At 56.1% G+C, this 18160-nt stretch overlaps 1 protein-coding gene across 2 annotated transcripts in view; it reads left to right on the top strand.

Annotated features, from left to right (window-relative positions):
- TOGARAM2 (TOG array regulator of axonemal microtubules 2) overlaps window positions 1-18160 on the top strand; it is a 50225-nt gene that overhangs the window by 10042 nt on the left and 22023 nt on the right. For both annotated transcript variants that reach the window (XR_012379547.1, XM_073896835.1), the window contains exons 4-13: window positions 516-626; window positions 2117-2398; window positions 4934-5145; window positions 6181-6365; window positions 9294-9340; window positions 11650-11816; window positions 14269-14419; window positions 14611-14772; window positions 16987-17140; window positions 17296-17401. Coding sequence is in view for 1 of the 2 variants with exons in the window: in XM_073896835.1 (XP_073752936.1) it covers window positions 516-626; window positions 2117-2398; window positions 4934-5145; window positions 6181-6365; window positions 9294-9340; window positions 11650-11816; window positions 14269-14419; window positions 14611-14772; window positions 16987-17140; window positions 17296-17401 (1577 nt within the window). In the remaining variant the exon portion in view is untranslated. The remainder of the gene's footprint in view (window positions 1-515; window positions 627-2116; window positions 2399-4933; window positions 5146-6180; window positions 6366-9293; window positions 9341-11649; window positions 11817-14268; window positions 14420-14610; window positions 14773-16986; window positions 17141-17295; window positions 17402-18160) is intronic.

Consider the following 18160-nt stretch of genomic DNA (forward strand, 5'->3'; position numbering starts at 1 on the left):
GATGAGGGGCTGGAGGACTCCCAGGGGAGGGTTGTTGGGCAGGTAATTGGATGCTCCGCTCTGCCCCCGTGGGGCGAGGTCAGGGCCAAAGCCACAGGTCAAGGGGTTACCGCATGAGGGTGACAATCACAGGCACGGCAGTGAGGAGTAGCCCACGAGAGGTGCGAAGGGCAGAGGCGGGGTGGGGGTGTGTGTGGAGGGGGGGAGCCCGTGAAGGAGGCTAAGAAGGTGTGGGGTAGCCGGGTGGGGGTGCAGGGGCTGGAGCAAGGTCGGACGGAGAAGGCGTGCGAGTGTGACCGGTGGGGGAGCCAGGCCGAGAGGACTGGGAAGAGGGGGTGGTGGGATTCGGTGGGGAGTGTAGTACCCTGGCCTGCTGGGTGCGGGCTGGCGGGCCCCCTCTCTGTGGGCCAGGCTCTGGTTTGGGGATGGGCTGCAGAGACCCCGAGAGCAAGAGTGCTGCGGCAGCCTGTTCCCCAGTCCTGGTCTCAGTGGACTTCCTGTGCTTCTGTCCCCAGCCAAGGTTCTGGCTCCTGTGGCCGTGTACTGTGCGAGTGTCCCTCGGACCAGTGCTGGGCCCCGCGCGCTCCCGGGCAGAAGTGACTCCGAGCTCCAGACTTACGGAGAAGGTGAGGTTGGTGGGACTTGGCCTGCTGACTGGTCACACCAAATGGCCTTCCAGTGCCCTCAGTGGCCTCTCTGGGGACTGGGGGCAGAGAATCGGGGTTCCACCGGCAGCTGCCCAATCAGGGCCGGGGACCAGCGAGCAGAGCTTGGGCCCCCTCCTGGAGAGAGGATGTGAGTTGATTTCGATGCCTGGCTGTGTCCTCCAGCTCTTGGCACTGGCCACTTTTACTGTGGTCCCTGCTGCAAATGCCCTTTGGTCTTAGGTGGGTCCTTTCAGTTCTGTGCCTCCGGGGATGGAGGTGCACAGAGGGCTGCCCCAGGAACAAGGACGTGGGGATCTCAGCACACCTCTCACTCTCATCAGAAGCCAGGGAAAGCCGCCGTGAGCCCCGGGAAGACAGGGTCTGCAGCAGCCAGGGTGGTGGTGGGGACGGGGGCCCCGCTAGTGGGACAGCTGCTCATGTTATTTTCAGGACAGCCATTCTGGTTCTCGGCCACTCTCTGCTCTCACTTCCAGCTGCAGACCCTCTTCTCTGCAGAGCCCCAGTTCCCATGTTTGCGAGGGAGAACATGATCGTTCTAGCTACTTGCCCTCTTTCAGGCTACTCCCCTTACAGGCCTGTGGCCGGCACCTAGGTCAGCTTTCGCTGGGCCTGGTGCTGCCCAGGATCTGTGGCCTCTTCTGTGGGCCTTGTGGCTTAGGTCAAGGCCCTCCAAAAAGGCTATGTGTGTGGCAGAGGTTCTAAAAGCTGGTCTCTGTATTTGTTTTCCCTGGCCCTTCCGTGGTCTAGGCTCCTGCAAGGCCCAGTTCAAACATCACCACTTTATGAAGGCTTTCCAGATCCTTCTCTTCCTCCTCTATGTGCACAAAGCATTTTGTTGATATCTCTCTTATGGCACATCTCCCAGTTTACCTTGTAATGCCACTTAGGGATAAATCTTCTTTCTCTAATAGCTTGAAAGTCCTTTTGTGGCAAAGACTGTGTCTTACCCATCTCTGGATCTCCACTGCCTGGACTGCTTGGCACATAGGAGATGCCCTCTGAATGTTTATTGAATGAGTGGTTGGATAAGCTGGTGTCTGCATGGAAGCATGATTGGTTCTGGGTCACCTGAACTCTTTTCAATCTGCATTTGGTATTGTCAAGTGTACTGAATGGATTGGTAGGGATCCTGGAGATTGCTGGATGGTGGTCCCTGGACAGAAGGCCTTCCCTAAGTATATATGCCCTCATGTCTGTGCTGTCATTGGGCTGCATATCGACTCCCTTGTTCTTCCCTTGAGTAGCTCATGACACATCTTGTTAAGGTTAGGCTTCCCAGATACTGTTGAATGAATGAATTGACCCAAGGAGCGATGGTAACAACAAATGATTGGGATTCATGGGGCAGAGCCGGACTGTTCTAAGGAACCAGCACCGAAGAGTTCACTGGTACCTGGTGCCACCATGGGTGCTGTGTGCCCAGCCACTCTCGCCTCTGTCTCCCTCAGCCTCCCTCCAGCCAACTCCGAGTGTCCTGCTAGAGAAGCCGCTGCAGCTCTTGAGTGGACACGGGGACCCCAGCGGCCTCAAGTTGGATGCCCCCCTGAAGGGCTGGCCCGCCAGGAATGGCCACCCCAGGAGCCTTGCGGCCCTGTCTCTGGGGTCCAAACCCCTGGCACCCTTCTCCTCTCTGGAGTCTGAGGCCAACAGTGTGGCCCGGGACACCACCCAGATCAAGGACAAGCTCAAGAAAAGGAGGCTCTCAGAGGGCTTGGCGGCATCCTCCCGAGGTGAGCACTGGGCCCTGCCCACCTGCCTCTCACCCACCCTGAGGCCAGGGACTCAGGCTACCTGGCTGTGAGGATCAGTAGGTGTCCGGCTGGCAGCCGGGTTCTCTGCACGCTGGTCAGGACGCACCCACCCAGGGCACTGTCAGCCGCCTCCCTGGGAATGCACCTCCTGCCTGGGCTCTGCAGTGGCCTCCCGGCTAACCTCCCCATTCCCACCCTTGCCGCCTTCTCCTCCTCGTCTTCTCTCCAGGGGGATCCTTCCAAATGGCCCATCTGATCATATTCTCCTTCCCGCTCCCACCAACGATGCTTAGAACCACCCCGTAGTTTTTGGAAGTGCTTAGAGTAAGCTCCTGAACAGTCCCTGTGCATGAGGCTGACTGCCCTCACCCTGTGCCTGCACCACTCTCCCCTGCTCTCCGCTCGCTCTCTCCCCTGCTCTCTGCTGTCAGATACACTGACGCTCCAGTCCTGGAGCAGGTGGGCTCTCTCTGGCCTCAGGCTCTGACAGGCTGCTCCCCCCACCTCCGGAATCCTTTCCTCGCGGGGCTACCATTCATCCTTCCTGCTTGGCTCAGAAGCCTTCCCCAGAGAGGTCTCCTCCACTCCCCAGTCGGCATCCACCCCAGTGACCCTCTCTAATAATGCCCTCCAGTTTTCCCTCTGACCTCTCTTCGTAGAGCTGTGTCCTTACACATCTGTGTACTTACTTGTGTGATTATTTGTTTCACATGTGAATTTTGCACTCGGTGGTATTCTTGACGAGGGCAGGCGGGGAGTCCTTAGTGCAAGGCAGAGTTGCCTGGCAAGGGAGATTCTCCAGAAATGTTTGTTGAATAGATGAGCAAAGAATTGAACAGCGAGCACTTTATATTTCTCTCTCATCTGCGTGGTGGGCAAACCAGAAGAACAGGCCAGATTCCAATCTTAGCCCTGACACTGGCTGGCTCTGGGACTTTGGGCAAGTCAGTCACCCCTTCACCCTCAGTTTCGCCTCAGTGTAATGGGGATACTAATACTTCTGTGTGCCTGAGAGTTTGATGAAAACATCGTACACAGAATTCTCAGCACCCGGCATTGTGGGTAGCACTTAATAAATTCTCATTTCCTTTTCTCTCTCCTCTTCTCCTGGACTCATCACTGGGTCCTTTTTTAGCTCAGTGAATGCTTGAGTAACACAAGGAATAAGGAGCCTCGAAGTCTTAGGAAGGAAGGGGACATCCTCCTCACTGAGCAAGATGCTCCCCCTGCTGAGGTCTCCCCGGGGCTGACGTCGCCCAGGATGATGCAGGGGAGCCCCTGTAAGGAGTCCCCCTGTGGCTGGACAGTATGGACGCAGCAGGTGGGGGCTTGGAGTGCTGGAGAAGCTTGCTTAGAATTTCCAAGTGGTGCAACTTCTGGAGTTGCCAGACCAGTGACTCCCTCCCCAAGAGGTCTGAAGTCTTTCTCTAGACATGTCATCTCTTTGTACAAACTTCTAGTACAGGAGAAAAAGAACAGGAGTTGTTCTACGCAAGGTACGAATGGGATGTGATCTTGACTTAGCAGGTCCCTCAGCAAGTGTGGCGGGATGGGGATCTCTGGCCCCCTGAGCAGGGCTGCGCCTGCCCTCTGCATCCTGGATGGAGGCTGTGTTGGCCTCTCTGTATCACCTCCCAAATGGAGCCCAAGGCAGGTACCGTCGCCACCTGGCTTGTGACCCCTTCTTCCCTCCCTCCCCTCAGCACACCGACACAAGGCAAAGCAGAGCCAGGCTGGGCAGAGGAGCAGAGAAGCTCTTTTGATGCGACCACTTTGATGTAGCTGGAACAAAATGGCCTTGAGAGTTAAATGCTAAGTTTTTTTTCACCACCACCACCACTAGTAGTTGCAAAGATAATCCTGAGCTCTTTACTGTGGGGATGGCAGGAGGCATGTTGCTGTTCCTGATGGCGTGGGGCGGAGGCAGGGAGGATGCCTGTTGGGCACAGAAGTTACTCAGAAAAGAGCTAAAAGTGGGAGTGGTCTGCTTTCAGATGAGGTCAGGGTGTCTCCTGTGTCGAAACAGCAGTACCCACACATCATTAACTGAAAAGGAAGGGGGAACAGAAGTAATTTATGGGCACCTGCCACGTGCCTGGGACTTTCTTGGCATTTTACAGAAGTCCCTGAATTTTTGGATAACCCCGTGATGTAACTACGTGCAGTTTACAGATGAGCTAATGGGGATTCAGAGACTTGCCCAAGGTCCCACAGCTTCTAGCCAGGACTGGAGTCCGCTGTCCTGACTCCTGGTCTAGTACTGGTGTGTTTCCCGTCCTGCCCAGGCTGCCTCCGAATTTTAAAAGGGTGACTTTGATTGGCCCTTTTTACCAAAGTTTATAGGAATGGGCACGCTTGCTCAGCCTAGTGGTGGGGGTGGGCCGGGGTGGATCTCCTTCTGCTCTCACAGTCTCGGCCTCCCCTGGAACCGATGGCCCTGTTGCCAGTATCTGAATTCCCCCGTTCCCAATGCTCCAGGGACTAACTTATTCCTCACCCCCACCCCCTGCACAGTCTCCCTGGATCCTGTGGGAGGCCCCAAAGGAGTTCCTCTGAGGAGCACCATCCCCCGGGCCACTTCTCAGAGGCTGCTGAGGGCGCCCAGGCCAATGCCTCCCATCCAGAGCATCCCCCCCACCCCTGAGGCTGGCGGAGCCAAGGAGAAGGGCCTAGACCCACCTGGGAGCAGTCAGGGTCCCCAGGAGCTGAGACCCGGAGCCCAGGAGGTAAGGTGGCTTGACTGTTCTGAGTTTTGCCTCTCCTTCCTTCTGTCTTTGATTCCACTCTTTTTTTTTTTTTTTTTTTAAGATTTTATTTATTTATTTGAGAGAGAGAGTGCATGAGCTGGGGGAGAGGCAGAGGGAGAGGGAGAAGCAGACTCCCCGCTGAGCAAGGAGCCCGATGCGGGACTGGATCCCAGGACCCTGGGATCATGACCTGAGCCGAAGGCAGACGCTTAACTGACTGAGCCACCCAGGCGTCCCTCTTTGTTCCCATTCTTTACCACCCCCCCCCCCATTCCTGAGCCCTGAGCTTCTCTGGAGGTGTGTGAAGGGCTGCCCTCAAGGATAGGGGTAGCACTGGGAGGGGCATCTTCCCTGCAGCATCCAAAACCTCCAGTGCCAGGGCGGAGCTCTGGGGGCCTGGGCACGATCTGGCTGGCTGCCCCAGAGGTGCTGAGCACAGGCTGTGTGACCACCGGCCCTACACTTGGGGATCCCTAGGCCTTCTCTGGTCTAAACGTTCCAGAGTTCCTGATGCTTCTGACCATCCCTATCACAGGCAAGGGCGTGCGGCAGAGGGGAAAGGTGGCTGGGCTGAAACTCAGGAGATTTGGGCTCTGGTTTCCACTCTGCCCCTCACTGGCTGTGTGACCTTGGGCCAGTCACCCTCCTCTCTGGGCCTAGTTTGCACATCTATAAAAAGAAGGTATTAGACCAGACGTTTTTGAAGATCCCTTTCAGCTCTGATGTTGTAGGAGTTTCTGAAATGAGAAGAATAGAAAAACAAATAATAATAACAAAAAGAGAGTAGGGATGAGGGGGGTAGCCCGCGGCAGGTCTTCTGTCTTGGAGTGGTAAGGAAACAGTGAGCTTTCTGGGGGTGGTCCCAGGGTGGTGTGGCTGGGAAGAAAAACCAGAGGCCACTTCCCAGCACTGCCTACCACCCCAGGTGGCTCCTGATAAAAGGGACCACCCTGTGTGAGGGGCCTGGGAGGTGAGCCTCCAGAACCTTCCCTCAACCTCCGCTCCCGGGTGCAGATCTCCAGACAATACCTGCATTGCAATGACGAGAAGATGCACAAGTCGCTGGGAGGCGTTGTGACCCCGCCCATCCCGAAGGCCGCCGTGTCTGCTGGGGCCTCCTCCTCTACGGCTGGCCCCCTTCCCAGCTGCTTGCCTCCCGGCCAGGGTGTCCTGACGGGCCTGAGGGTCCCCCGCACGCGGTAAGCAGCCCTCTCTCCAGCTGGCCCTCTGAGATCCGAGATCTGCTGAGCCTCCAGTGCCAGGGAGGAGCTCTGGGGGCCTGGGCACGTGAAGGGCCTGGCTCACCCATGAGCCACAGACCTGGGGACCTCACAGATAGCTGATCCTTGAGCCCAGCGGGCTGGGCGTCTGCGCTTAGTAGAGAGTGTCTCAGCCTCCATAGTCCATCAGTTTGCTGATGTCTGTGGTTGTTGCAGTGATGAATGAAATAGGAGCTCTATTCACGGTAGCTCTTTGTTATTATGTATTTTCTTAACTAATGGATATTAAAAATACAAGCATTATCTGGTATCTGTATGGAAGTGGGAGGGAGTGGTCCACAAAAGCTTTGGATGTAAAAAGGGGTCTTTATACACAAAAATGTTTGGGAATCGGGGGAGGTAGAGGGTTGCTGTGTTGTAATGAATCTGGATTTATGGCTCTCAAGTGGGACAGACGGAACTCTTCAGATGTCCCAGATCATCCCATGGTCAGTCCAAACTGATGTCGGAGCAGGTGTGTGTGTGTGTGTGTGTGTGTGTGTGAGAGAGAGAGAGAGAGAGAGAGAGACAGAGAGACAGAGGCAGACAGGGGGAGAATGACAGAGGCCTCCCTTCTCGCATCCCTTTGGGGCCTGCTGTACTGCGTTCTGCCGTTTCTCTCATGTTCCTCACGTCTCCGTCTCCCATGCTGCCTCCCTGCCCATCTGTACCCACGTCCACCTCCTCCCCAGCCCCGGTGGAGTGTGGGCCTGCTCCTGGATCTGAATGCCCGCTCCGTCGACCTGTGCTTCCTCACGCCAGGCCCTTCCTCCCCTCAGTGGCGGTGCTGGTGGCTGGAGGGACTCTCTGGCCCCAGACCAGTGGCCTTTACTCCACCCTCCTTGCTCTCGACTTCACATCCTGTGAGGTACTGACGTCCACGTCCTTCCCCTTCCTTGCCCTCCTGACTTGAACCCTGCTCCCTGACCTCCTATGGCAGGACCTTCTAGGCAGTGTCCCCTGCGCCCTCCTTCGTCCACCTCTTAGACGTGGCTGTTCCTGCAGTTTGGTCCTGGCCGTTTGTGCCCAGCTACTTGTTCTCCCCTGGGGGAGTCCTGTCTGTGCTGGCAGCTTCCAGGGATGGGCGGCTCCCTCATTCCCTCATCCCCCGCTCTGCCCCAAGGTCTCCCTAGAGTTGGGCTCCGCGTTTCCATCCTCCTGGTGGGCATCCCCGGTGTCCTCATGGCCGATGCCGATCCGGCGTCAGAGGGAGGGAGGGAGGCTGTGCCACCATCATGGCCACACTGACGGGCCACCTCACGTTGCCCCAAACCCCCTCCCTCCCACGACCTCCCGGCTCCCACCGGGGTGCGGGCATTCTCTTCCATCTTCCAATTTCGGCACCATCTTCAGCTCTTGCTCCTGTGGCCCCTTGTCCTAGCAGATTGCCACATCCCATCAGGTCTTCTGTAAACAAGAGAAAGTATGAAGGCTGCCACCCTCTCTTGCCCCTGCCTCTCTTCTCCGTTTCCGCTCACGGGCTCCCTCTTGAGTGCCCCAACAGTTCCCAGCCCAGCACCTTGCTGCCTGGGCTCTGCATTCTAATCTTCCCTTCTCGTGCACCACCCCGCGTACCTTTCCTCCACGCCATTCTCATTTTTTTGACGTCCTGTGTCAGCAGGTTAAGGAGAGTCTCCTCGGTCTGACGTTCAGGGCCTGTCCCAGCCCACCACCCTGCAGGCCTCCTGGGCTGCCCTCTGGAGCCGGCCCACCCCCAGAGCCTCCCCGCCCCATCCCTGCAGTCCCAACACCAGCCTTCACCTGGGGGGGGGGGGCCCGTTCAGCTCCTACTGTTCTTCAAGCCCCAGTCGCACACCAGTCCTTGTGCTCAGGTCTTCCCTGCCCTCCCTGGGGAGGCGATCAGGGAAAGAGCCTCCTCTGCACTGTCCACACAGCATCTAGCCCACGGACCACCTGACCACACTTTTTTTTTTTTTTTAAAGATTTTATTTATTTATTCATGAGAGACAGAGAGAGAGAGAGAGAGAAGCAGAGGGAGAAGCAGGCTCCCCGCTGAGCAGGGAGCCCGATGTGGGACTCGATCCTGGGACCCTGGGATCATGACCTGAGCCGAAGGCAGACGCTTAACCACCTGAGCCACCCAGGCGCCCCCCTGACCACACTTTTATTTAAACCGCCTATCTATTCTTCAACGGGGAGCACTGCCGGGCAGAGGCCATAACTTGAAATCTCTGCCCATCCTTCTGGGGAACCCCCCGGGAAATGATCTCAATCAGGCTGGGAAGCCTTCCTGGAGGAGGTGAGGCCAGAGCTGAGTTTTGAAGCCTGAGGGAGAATTTGGGCGACGAGGAGGGAGAGACGTGAGGCATTCCCGGAGCCTCAAGGGGTGTGCGCACCAGCACCAGTGTTGGTGTGACACAGGCGGGTGAGGTTAGCAGGACTGCACGGCTCCGTGTGCTAAACCGAGGACTGTGAGCTTTACTCTGAAGTAGCAAGGTGCCACTGAAAGCCTTTAGGTGTGGAAGTGCCATCAGATCTGCGTTAGAAAGGCCACTTTGGTGACCAGAGAGGACTGAGCACGCTGAGGCGGAGACTCTTGCAGGATTGGCGGGCAGAAGCCATGGGCCCCTGAGCGGGGCAGCGGCGGTGGTCTGTGGCGTCTGTGTCTGGACCCAGCCTGGCCTGGCCTGGTCTTCGGTCGGCCTGCCCTTGACTTTGCGGATGGAGCTGCATCCCCTGCAGCTTTGAGCTCCTAGCCAAGAGCCTCTTTACAGAGCCGCCCCCGCCGCCTTCACGGGTCCCCCCGTCTCACCTGTTGCCCCATCCTGGAGCCACCCAGGCTCCTCACCGAAGTGGCTCCTACTTGCCATCTCTCATGGTGCTTTTTTTCTCCCCGATTCTTTCAAGATTGGTTCAGGAGAGTGGGCCTCGGGAGAAGACCCCTAAATCTCTGGGTACGTACTCCCCACACACACCCCTGCTTGCTGTTAATTCAACTCCCTGCTTCCTGGGCCAGGTAGGGGATCAGAAGTAGGGTTGGAGTAGGTGTGAGCACCCTCGGACCCTAGCCCCTCATTTTATGGACAGGGAAACTGAGGCCTCGGGCCATGCCACCTTGGAGGGCGGTACCAGCACATGGAGCTTCCTGGTAGCCCAGTCGCGAGGGAAGCCTGTGTGACCTGTGACCGGCTGCACCAGGACTGCAGGCTGGGGTCTTGTCCCCGGTCCCAGAGCCTGGAAGGTGGCCCGCCATATGTGCGCGCGGGTCTGCAGGGCTCCAGAGACCGTGCTTCTGACACCTTGGGCGGCTGCCCCTGCACTGTTTTAAGCAAGCAGAGGAGAATGTTCCATACCAGGCCAAGTGAGAAATTGAACCATATCCCCTGAACCCCTCAGTCAGCGGGTCCCGGAAGGCTTAGTGTTGGGAGAATAGGGCCATCCCGGTTGTTAGGGAGGCGGGTGGCCTGCAGGAGGCCGGGGCGCAGAGAGGCTTCAGAAGAGGGAGCCGGAGGCTCTCCAGCCTGATGACCTAAGTCTGTGGGGAGGAGGGAGGCTGAGCCCCGGGCAGGTCCGGTGAGGGGATCTGGATGGAGCACCCCGAGCCTGGGGAGGAGGTTTGGAGATAGCTGCTGTGCTGACCAGCAGGAGGGGGCAGACTCCTAGTCCAGCTTTTGGGCAGGTCACTCTGGACAGCTTAGCAGGTGGATTGGTTGGTGAGTGGGGGGCTGTTGCCCAGGAAGCCCCAGCCTCAGGACTCGAGCTGAGCCCAAGAGGCAGGCCTGGCATAGAAACCTCGGTGGGGGCTGCTTCTCCTGGTGCAGTGGGGGTGACCTCGGACTGTCTGCTGTGACCCATGCTGGCACCCACGGTGTCCCTTAACAGCTACCCCTGAGTGTGCCGGCATGGGGGTTTGGGCCAGGAGACCCCAGTTTGCAACTATTCCCCTGTTTGCATCCCCAGCTTGCTGCTTGAGAACCAGGTCCCCGGGGGCTGGGGGGGGGCGCAGGGGCCAGGCTGCTCAGACAAGGCTTTCTAGGATGTCTCTTGGAGGTGGAGGTGAGGAAGGGGATACAAAATAGTAAAGTCCTTAAAGGGCTCTCTGACCCTCCAGCCATTAGCTGGGGATAACATTGCCCAATACGTGTAACGTGCCTGCCTACCACATAGAAGGAGCTCACGTGGTATTGTCTGAAGCTGAGGGCTTCCCCAAATTGTGTGGCATTCCTGCAGTCCTTGCCCTCCTTAGCCGGCACCTGAACATCTGTGTCCTCTGCCCTGCCCCCTTACTTTTGGGCAAATGAAGCCTTTGCCCTTCTTCTGTCTTGGCCCTCGATCCTTCTCCTGGAAGCCAAGCAGAGGGATCCTTGGCAGAAGGCATGGGCTGGGCAGAGGTCCAGGGTAACCTGGGAGCCCTCCTGGAGGCCCCAGATTCAAGGCACCCCTTCTAACCTCAGGCAGCCCCAGATGGTGGCCCCCATTCCAATGGACCCCTTACTTGCAGGTTCACCCAAGGGCGGTGTGCTCCAGACGTTGATGACAGGAGAACCCAGTTAAAACTGATCTACCCCTGTCTTGCCTCCATAAGAAGGCACGTTACTTTTGAAATCTATTGACCAGGAAAATCTAGAATGACCAAGAAACACTAATGATTTGCTGTCACTTGGAAGTGAATTTGTATTGTATCAGTCACAAGAGCGTGTGAAGGTTGCTGGGTCTCAGCTTCCCTGTCCGTACAACGAGGGGATGGGACTAGCATTGGTTAGTTCTCTGGTCCCTTCAGGCTGTGTGATGATGGGACTCGGTTTATTTTCTCTCTTCCTGAGGTGCACGCCTCCTGGGGAGAGATAGACTGACATGCTCAGGAACTATCTTAAACTTCCTGTGGAGTTTAAGTTATATAGTGGTATATATAACTGCTATATAAGTGGAGACCCACTCCCTGTTTCCTGCCCTGCCTCCTCCCTTCCCTGTCTTACGATAAGGTGTGCAGTAATTATTGACTGAACGGTTGGATGGATGGATGCACAGAGGAGAGCAGGAGAATGTTGGTCCTTGGGCAGCCTGCTCTGTGCCCGCCGGCGCTGTTCGGTAGAGTTTCGCCACCAAGGAAGCATTGGGCGGAACCGTGGAGAATGGCAGGCTTAGGCAGTAAAATGCTATACCAGCCACAGGGTCATAGGGCCCCAGGGGGCAGCCCAGAAGGGTGAGTGCTGCTTCAGAGTGCTGGGTGTCCTCAGCTTCATTCTTGTTCTTGACCCCGCAGAGCCAAGACCTTCGGCCCTGCCTGTCAGAGACAGGTCTGCCACCCCTGAGAAGCCCGCCCTGCTTTCATCTCAGTCCGCTCCTACACTGACAGCTTTCTCCTTCGGCCAGAACAAAGGAGCCCGCCCCTCGCTCAAAGAAGAGGACCAGAAGGAGAGCAGTACCAAGGTATCTGGAAAGCGAGGGGAGGAGAAAGTGGGGGTCAGAGTGGACCACTGGCTGAACACAAGCATGTTTTCTGAAATACATAAATGTGGGGCCAGCCTGAGGAAGGCAAGAAAGAGCCCTGAGTCGGCTTCCCGGTGCTTAAGGCTGGAAGCTGTAGATGGTTTGGGGGTGAGGACCAAGGAAAGGAAGAGAAGGATGGGGGTTGGGGGCTAGGTGAGGGGAGGAGTGCAGTGGGGAGCTGAGGGGCAGGGTTGGGGGGGAAGGGAGGGCAGAAGGAGGTCACGCGGGGTTCGGGAGGAAGCAGGATGTGGAGAGCACAGAGGGGCTTAGGTGAACCAAACCGAGTAATTTGAACCAACTCCCAAGATAGCAACTGAGAGACAGCTGAAGGGCAGGTCAGCCAAAGACTGTGCTTGACAGGCTGACGAACACCTTGCGCTTCTAAGGTGACCTAGGTCCGGATGATTCCCTTCCCTGGTCTGGATGAATTTACTAAAACTTGAAGAGTCACTATTAGGGGAGCTCTGTGCTCAGTCTTTGAAGCAGAGATATGAGAGTACAGGAAACGTGCCTGGAAGGCCCGCTGCGCGCACGTGCTCTGTTAGAGTCCAGTGATGACGACGATGGGGTCTGGGCCGCGCGGCCTTCCCGCTCCAGCCAGGGCGCCGGAGCTCGACAACCGAAGGAAGAGGAATTCAGGGCTGTGACGTGACCCCACTGCCCCCCCCCCCCCCTGGCCGCTCACCCCCACGGTCAGACCCTGGACCTTGTGATCACTTCACCCCCCACTGGCATCTTGCTTTCAAGCATCCCCTTCGCCCATACCGCGTCCTGTTCTTCCAGCTTTGTCCAGCCACACCCCGGCCCCGCATCTCTTCCTGTTCTTGCATCAGCAATATCCTCCCCAGGATCACACCATTCCTACCAGCATCCTAGCTCTCCGTTATTTCTTTTGTCTCAAGAAAACAAAACTACTGCCTCATCTCCACCCGTTCTGTCCTGAGTCCGCTACAGTCGGGTTTGGGTCCCACTGCCCCCACGGAAACGGCCCACATCAAGGCCACCAATGACCTTCACCTTCCCACATGCAGCACAGCTCAGGGCTCTTCTCACTCGACCCGTCAGCAGCTTTGGTGGCTCACTCTTCTTGCAGTCCCCACCTTGGGAGGGACGGGGGTGAGGGGGTGGCTTCCTTCTTGGTTCTCTGCCTCCGTCAGATTTGGTTGCTTCCCAGTCCTTCTTGGCTGGCCCCTCCTCATCGTCCTGCCCGTTACACGCAGGAGGCCCCAGAGCCTGCATCTCTGGCCTCTGGTCTATTTCTACTGACCCTGTGTGACCTGTTCTGGTCCATGACATTAAGTGCCATCTATATGCTAAGGACCCCCAAATCTCCCTCTCTGGCCCAGACCTTCCCCTGACCTCCAGGAGCAGTTAAATTATATAACTAAGTATGTATTAACTGATACTCTGCATTTCCATTTAGGTATCTAATTATATTTCAAACTTACCTCCTCCAAAACTCAACGGTTGAATCTTTACCCCCTAAAATCTCTTTCCCCAGTCAATGGCAGGAAAAGGCAACTCCAGCCTTCCAGATCCTCTGACCAAAAATCTTGGGCCCACCCTTGCCTCCTCTCTTTCTCTGTCGCCCCACACCTCATATATCAGCAAAAGCGGTGGGCTCTACTTTGGGGACCTGTCCAGAATCAGGCCATTCTGTCATCTTCATTCTCACTACGCTAGTGCAAGCCCTACCACACGGAAACTCTTGGTTCTCTTTTGCAACTTTCCGTGAGTCTTAAATTATTCCCAAATATAAAACTATAAAAAACAACAACACTTAGAGGAACCCCGCATCCCCCAGTGGAAGTCCAACAATGTCACTCCTGTGCTCAGAACCTCGGTGGTTTGCTGTGTCCTTTAGAGGACACGTCTGACCCCTCACCATGGGCCACGGGGCCCGGTGCACTATGGTTCTGCCCACCCCTGCCACCTCTGACCCTGTGTCCCACCATCCTCTGCCTCGGGGTGCTCTGGCCAGTGTCCTCACCGCCCCCCAACCATGCCCAGCACACTCCAGGCTCAGGGCCTTTGCATTTGCTTTCCTCTGCTTAGCACCCTCCGCCCCTAGAAATCTGCATGGCCTCTGCTCTCTTAGTTCATTCATGTCTCTGCTTAAATTTCCCCTCCTCCGGGAGTCCTTCTGGGCCTTCCTACCTAAAATGGAAGCCCTGTCACCCTCTGTCCCTCACTTTCCTCCTGGTACATACTGCCTGACGTTAGAGATTGGTCTGTTTGGCAGCCCTCCAGGAGCAAGGTCTCGGTTGTTTTGTTTACTCCCAGAAGAGTGATGGCAGGGAGGAGCCACTCACATTCCTGACTGAATAAATGCAGGTACAGAAAGCGCCGTTGGGTCCTCACCGTAACAGAGTTTACCTTGACCTTCTGCCAGATCCACGTCACCATCTCCAAGTCTGCCCAGGAGAAGATGCGGCTGAGGCAGATGAAGGAGATGGAGTTGCTCCAGAGGGCAGAGGAGCTGGAGAGGGAGAGGGAGCTTGCTTCCCAGAGCCTGGCCTCCCGGAGAGCCCTGATGAAGGAAGGTACTGGGTGCCTGGGGCCCAACTCCCTCAGGCTGGGGAGACTTCTTGGCCAACCACTGGGCAAGAGAAGATTTACCCACAGCTCCCCATGCTCCCCATCCGGACACTGGACAGGGAGCTACTGATGGGCCCGTGTCCAGAGGAGGACAGGCAGGACCAGTGCCACCCTAGGACTCTCTCTGCCTCCACAGGCCTCCTTCCCCTCCGGGGTAGTGGGACCATGTCTGTGCCCACGGGGCTGAGCAACCCGCACAGAAACATCGGTGGCATCCTGAGGAAGCGGGCCAACCGGGCCTCACTGCCCAGCATCCCTGTCAGCAAGCAGGAGCCCAGCTTTGCCCGCCATGCTTCAGGTAGGGCCCAGGCCGAATGCCTGGGGGACACATGTCCCTCTCGCTGCGTTGCCTCGGGATGCTCTGGGGTACAGCAAAGGTGACCTGGGCCGTTCTGCTTCTTCCTATTACCTGTGTTAGAGTAGAGGGCAGTCTGAGATGCGATTGCCTTGCCAGAGAACGAGGGATAGTATGGGAGTCAAAAGCATCTACGGTCCAGACTGGGGATCCAGGGAATTGCAACTAGAATTACCGATAGAAAGGCAGGTGTGCCCAGCCTGCACGACATGTCCTAGAGGACTCACCAGTGCACCGGGACCACCGATGCTGGGGAAAAACACCCACGAAAGTAGCCGGAAACATCGGGAAGGGGAAGAGAGGGATCCGTAAAGACCTCGGGTTCCTGCAGTTTGCCTCATAAAATGTCGGGGTGGGATAGGGCTGATTACAGCCTGGGATCCCAGGATCCAAAAGTTCTTTGGGGTGCTCAGGAAGGTGCCAAGGCACAGTAGAGGCTCTGACCCCATTCTACCGGGGCAACATCTATTTTGCCTCACTTTTTTAGATATTGGGCATCCACCTGACATTTCAGTTTTGAAAGATTTTGCTACTAAAGAACATTTGAAAACAACCAGCCTGACTCAGAGTTTCTTTAAGTGTGGGCTGTAGTGGGACCATGGTGACAGCGTAGAACACCATGTTTGGTGCCAGAAATAACATTGACGCATCCTTCTTCTCTGTTCTCTATCCCTTTGATTCCGTCAAGTAGAAAGTCTTAATTCAGTGCTGGTCTTGAGCATCCCTTTCAGGCTTGGCAATCTCCTTTTTAAACAAAGAGATCTTCCTTCCAGCTTGAGTCATCAGAAGCTGCCTACAATTTGGTAGCTGGAGTTTATGACGTCCTTTTACTTTTATTGCAAATATCCTAACCTGTGGCGAATAATATTTGTTTACCACTTATGGTAGTGACATAAATTTCCCTTTAGGATAAAGTTATTTAAGATCTGAAAAGTGGGTTGGCTTGAAGAAAAAAATGCCATATAAATAAAATTACAGGTAATGAAGAGACATGGCAAGAAGTCATGAAAGTGGTGATTGAATGGTTGATACTTGGGAGATATTGATCTATATAATCCATCCCACTCATTTTATAGTCAACAGGACTGAGACCAAGACCCAAAGTCACCTGAGTTTACTTAAGGTGATGCTGGTCCATGGGGACTAAGATTTTGGCTAATGAATCTTATCCAATGGCAAAGGTGAGAAGAGAATCTGGGAATGAGGTCTTTTGGTCTTTACGTAAAGGATTTAAGTAAAGGATTGCCCTGCCAACTCAGATTTGCCTAGGACCTCCTGGGTGCGCCATCTTGACAATCATGCTGGTGGAGATGAGCCTCTGAAGAGAAGTAGCCAGGAAGCGAGGCGTGGCAGTGTGAGCTCCGGGTTCGGAGGAGAGCCTCTTGTCATGGCTCCGCTGATGGAGACGCTGAGGGACTGTGGGTGGGGACCCACACCCTTCCAATGCCTCTGAGGCCCCGATGATGTGTTTCGGGCATTGGAGCAGGTAGATGGCTAAACTGCCTTCCTGATCCGCTAGGATTTTATGATTCTAGCATCCGTCCCCAAGGAAGGGGAGCCTAGAAAACATGACCTGAGTTTTAAACAACATCCCTGCTTATTGGCAGTCCCTGCCACATCTTGACCACACGGGCCCCCATTAGCTGCATTGTCTCCTTTGAGCTTTCACTGTCCCCTGCTTCGTCCTTTGGGCCACTTCCCTGCCTTGCCCCTGGGCAACTTCACAAAGGATGGAGAGTGGGGGAAGGAGGAGAAGCTGATAACACAGCCTCCTGGGTGGGGATGAGGTTAGAACACCACCAGTGTGAGTAGGGGCTCCCTCCTCACAGACTTATGAGCCTCTCCCAACCACAGATAGGGCAGGGTTGGGGGTGAGTCACCGGCACGGTGGGCTTTGTCACGTGACATCAAGCAGAGTATCACAGGCTGGCTTGTTTAGAACCATGAGGATGGCAGGGCTGGGGCGGAAAAGGCCAACAAAAGCTAGAACTTTCGGAGGTGTCCGCGTCTCCCGGCGGGGGTGGGGCGGGAGGAGGACACACAGATCCTGCCCTCCAAGCCCCGGGCAGCTCCTCCTCTGAGCACATCTCGTGTTAGGCCAGGCCTGGGTCTTCCTGCTGAAATGTGCCATGTTCCTTTTCCTTTCTGTGAGGGCAGCCAACTCATTACCTGTGGTGCTTACCTTGGGGTCTCCCGAGCGGGAAGAAGAGGAGGAGGAATTGGATCCTAGAACCTTTAAGGAGTTGAGGCCTTTCTCGAACCCTGAGGTGGGGCTGATGGATGCCCTCCAGTGCCTGGAGAGCAGCGACTGGTGAGGGGACCCCTTCTCCTGACCCCAGCTACCCGCCTCCCTTGCGGCGGGAGAGGGGTGGTGGTGGCGGGGGGTGGGGAGTGCCCCGATCCGCATGGGGAGCAGGGCTCCTCCCTCCCCACCTGCCTGTGACAGGCCTGGAACTCGCTTCTCAGGCAGATGAAGGAGAAGGGCCTGCTGAGTGTCCAGCTCCTGGCAGTTTGTCATTCAGATGTCCTTGCTGGGAGGCTACACGACGTGTCCTTGGCTGTGACGGGGGAGGTGAGGCCACCTAGACAGCCTGTGTCCTGTGCACTGTCCCCACCCTGCAGAGCAGGCCGTCCCCCTTCCCTGGTGTCGCTGCTCAGGGTGGGTCACATGGCAGCCACGGAGGGGCCATGGCTCCCTGGAACGTGGCATCCCCTGCTTATTTCTTAGCCCTCAGCCACAGAGGTGGGAGGTAGCCGCCCATGTCTCAGATTGGAAAACTAGGCCCTGGGGTTTCCTTGTTTCTAATCTCTGGGCACTGAAACAACCAGAGTCCTGTATGCCTCTTCGTCCCAGCCCTGTGCTGTCCTCTGTACTCAGATGCCCAACAAGGGGCTGTAGCGTTCTGGGCTAGATCTCCAGCCTCAGGGAAGTTGTAACATCTCCCAAGGATTTTTCTCCCCTGGGGCTGGGGCTGGGGTGGGGGCCTAGGCCGGGCCCAGGGAGGCAAAGAGATGCATCTTATCATCTGGGAAGGCCAGGTCCCTTCTTGGGAATAGACTATTCCAGTGGTGGGGGTGATGTTGGTGGGGGGGGGGGGCCTGGGAAGACTAAATTGAACATTCTTTGTAAAAGTACTTAGAAGACTAAGTGTTGCACAAATTTCAGATGTTCAAATTTTAAATTTCAGGTGGAATTAATCACTATGATGATAACAATAATAACATTTCTATAAAAAATGGGGCTGTTTTGTCCAGAGCTACTGCATGGTTTTCGTTTCCAGCCTGGCAAGGCCTAGGCCTGCAAGAAGGGTGGCGGTGGCAGGAGACGGTG

This window comes from Callorhinus ursinus, unplaced genomic scaffold, assembly GCF_003265705.2.
Source record: "Callorhinus ursinus isolate GAN/ISIS: 27379988/994484 unplaced genomic scaffold, GSC_fseal_2.0 scaffold10, whole genome shotgun sequence".
Lineage (NCBI taxonomy): Eukaryota > Metazoa > Chordata > Mammalia > Carnivora > Otariidae > Callorhinus > Callorhinus ursinus.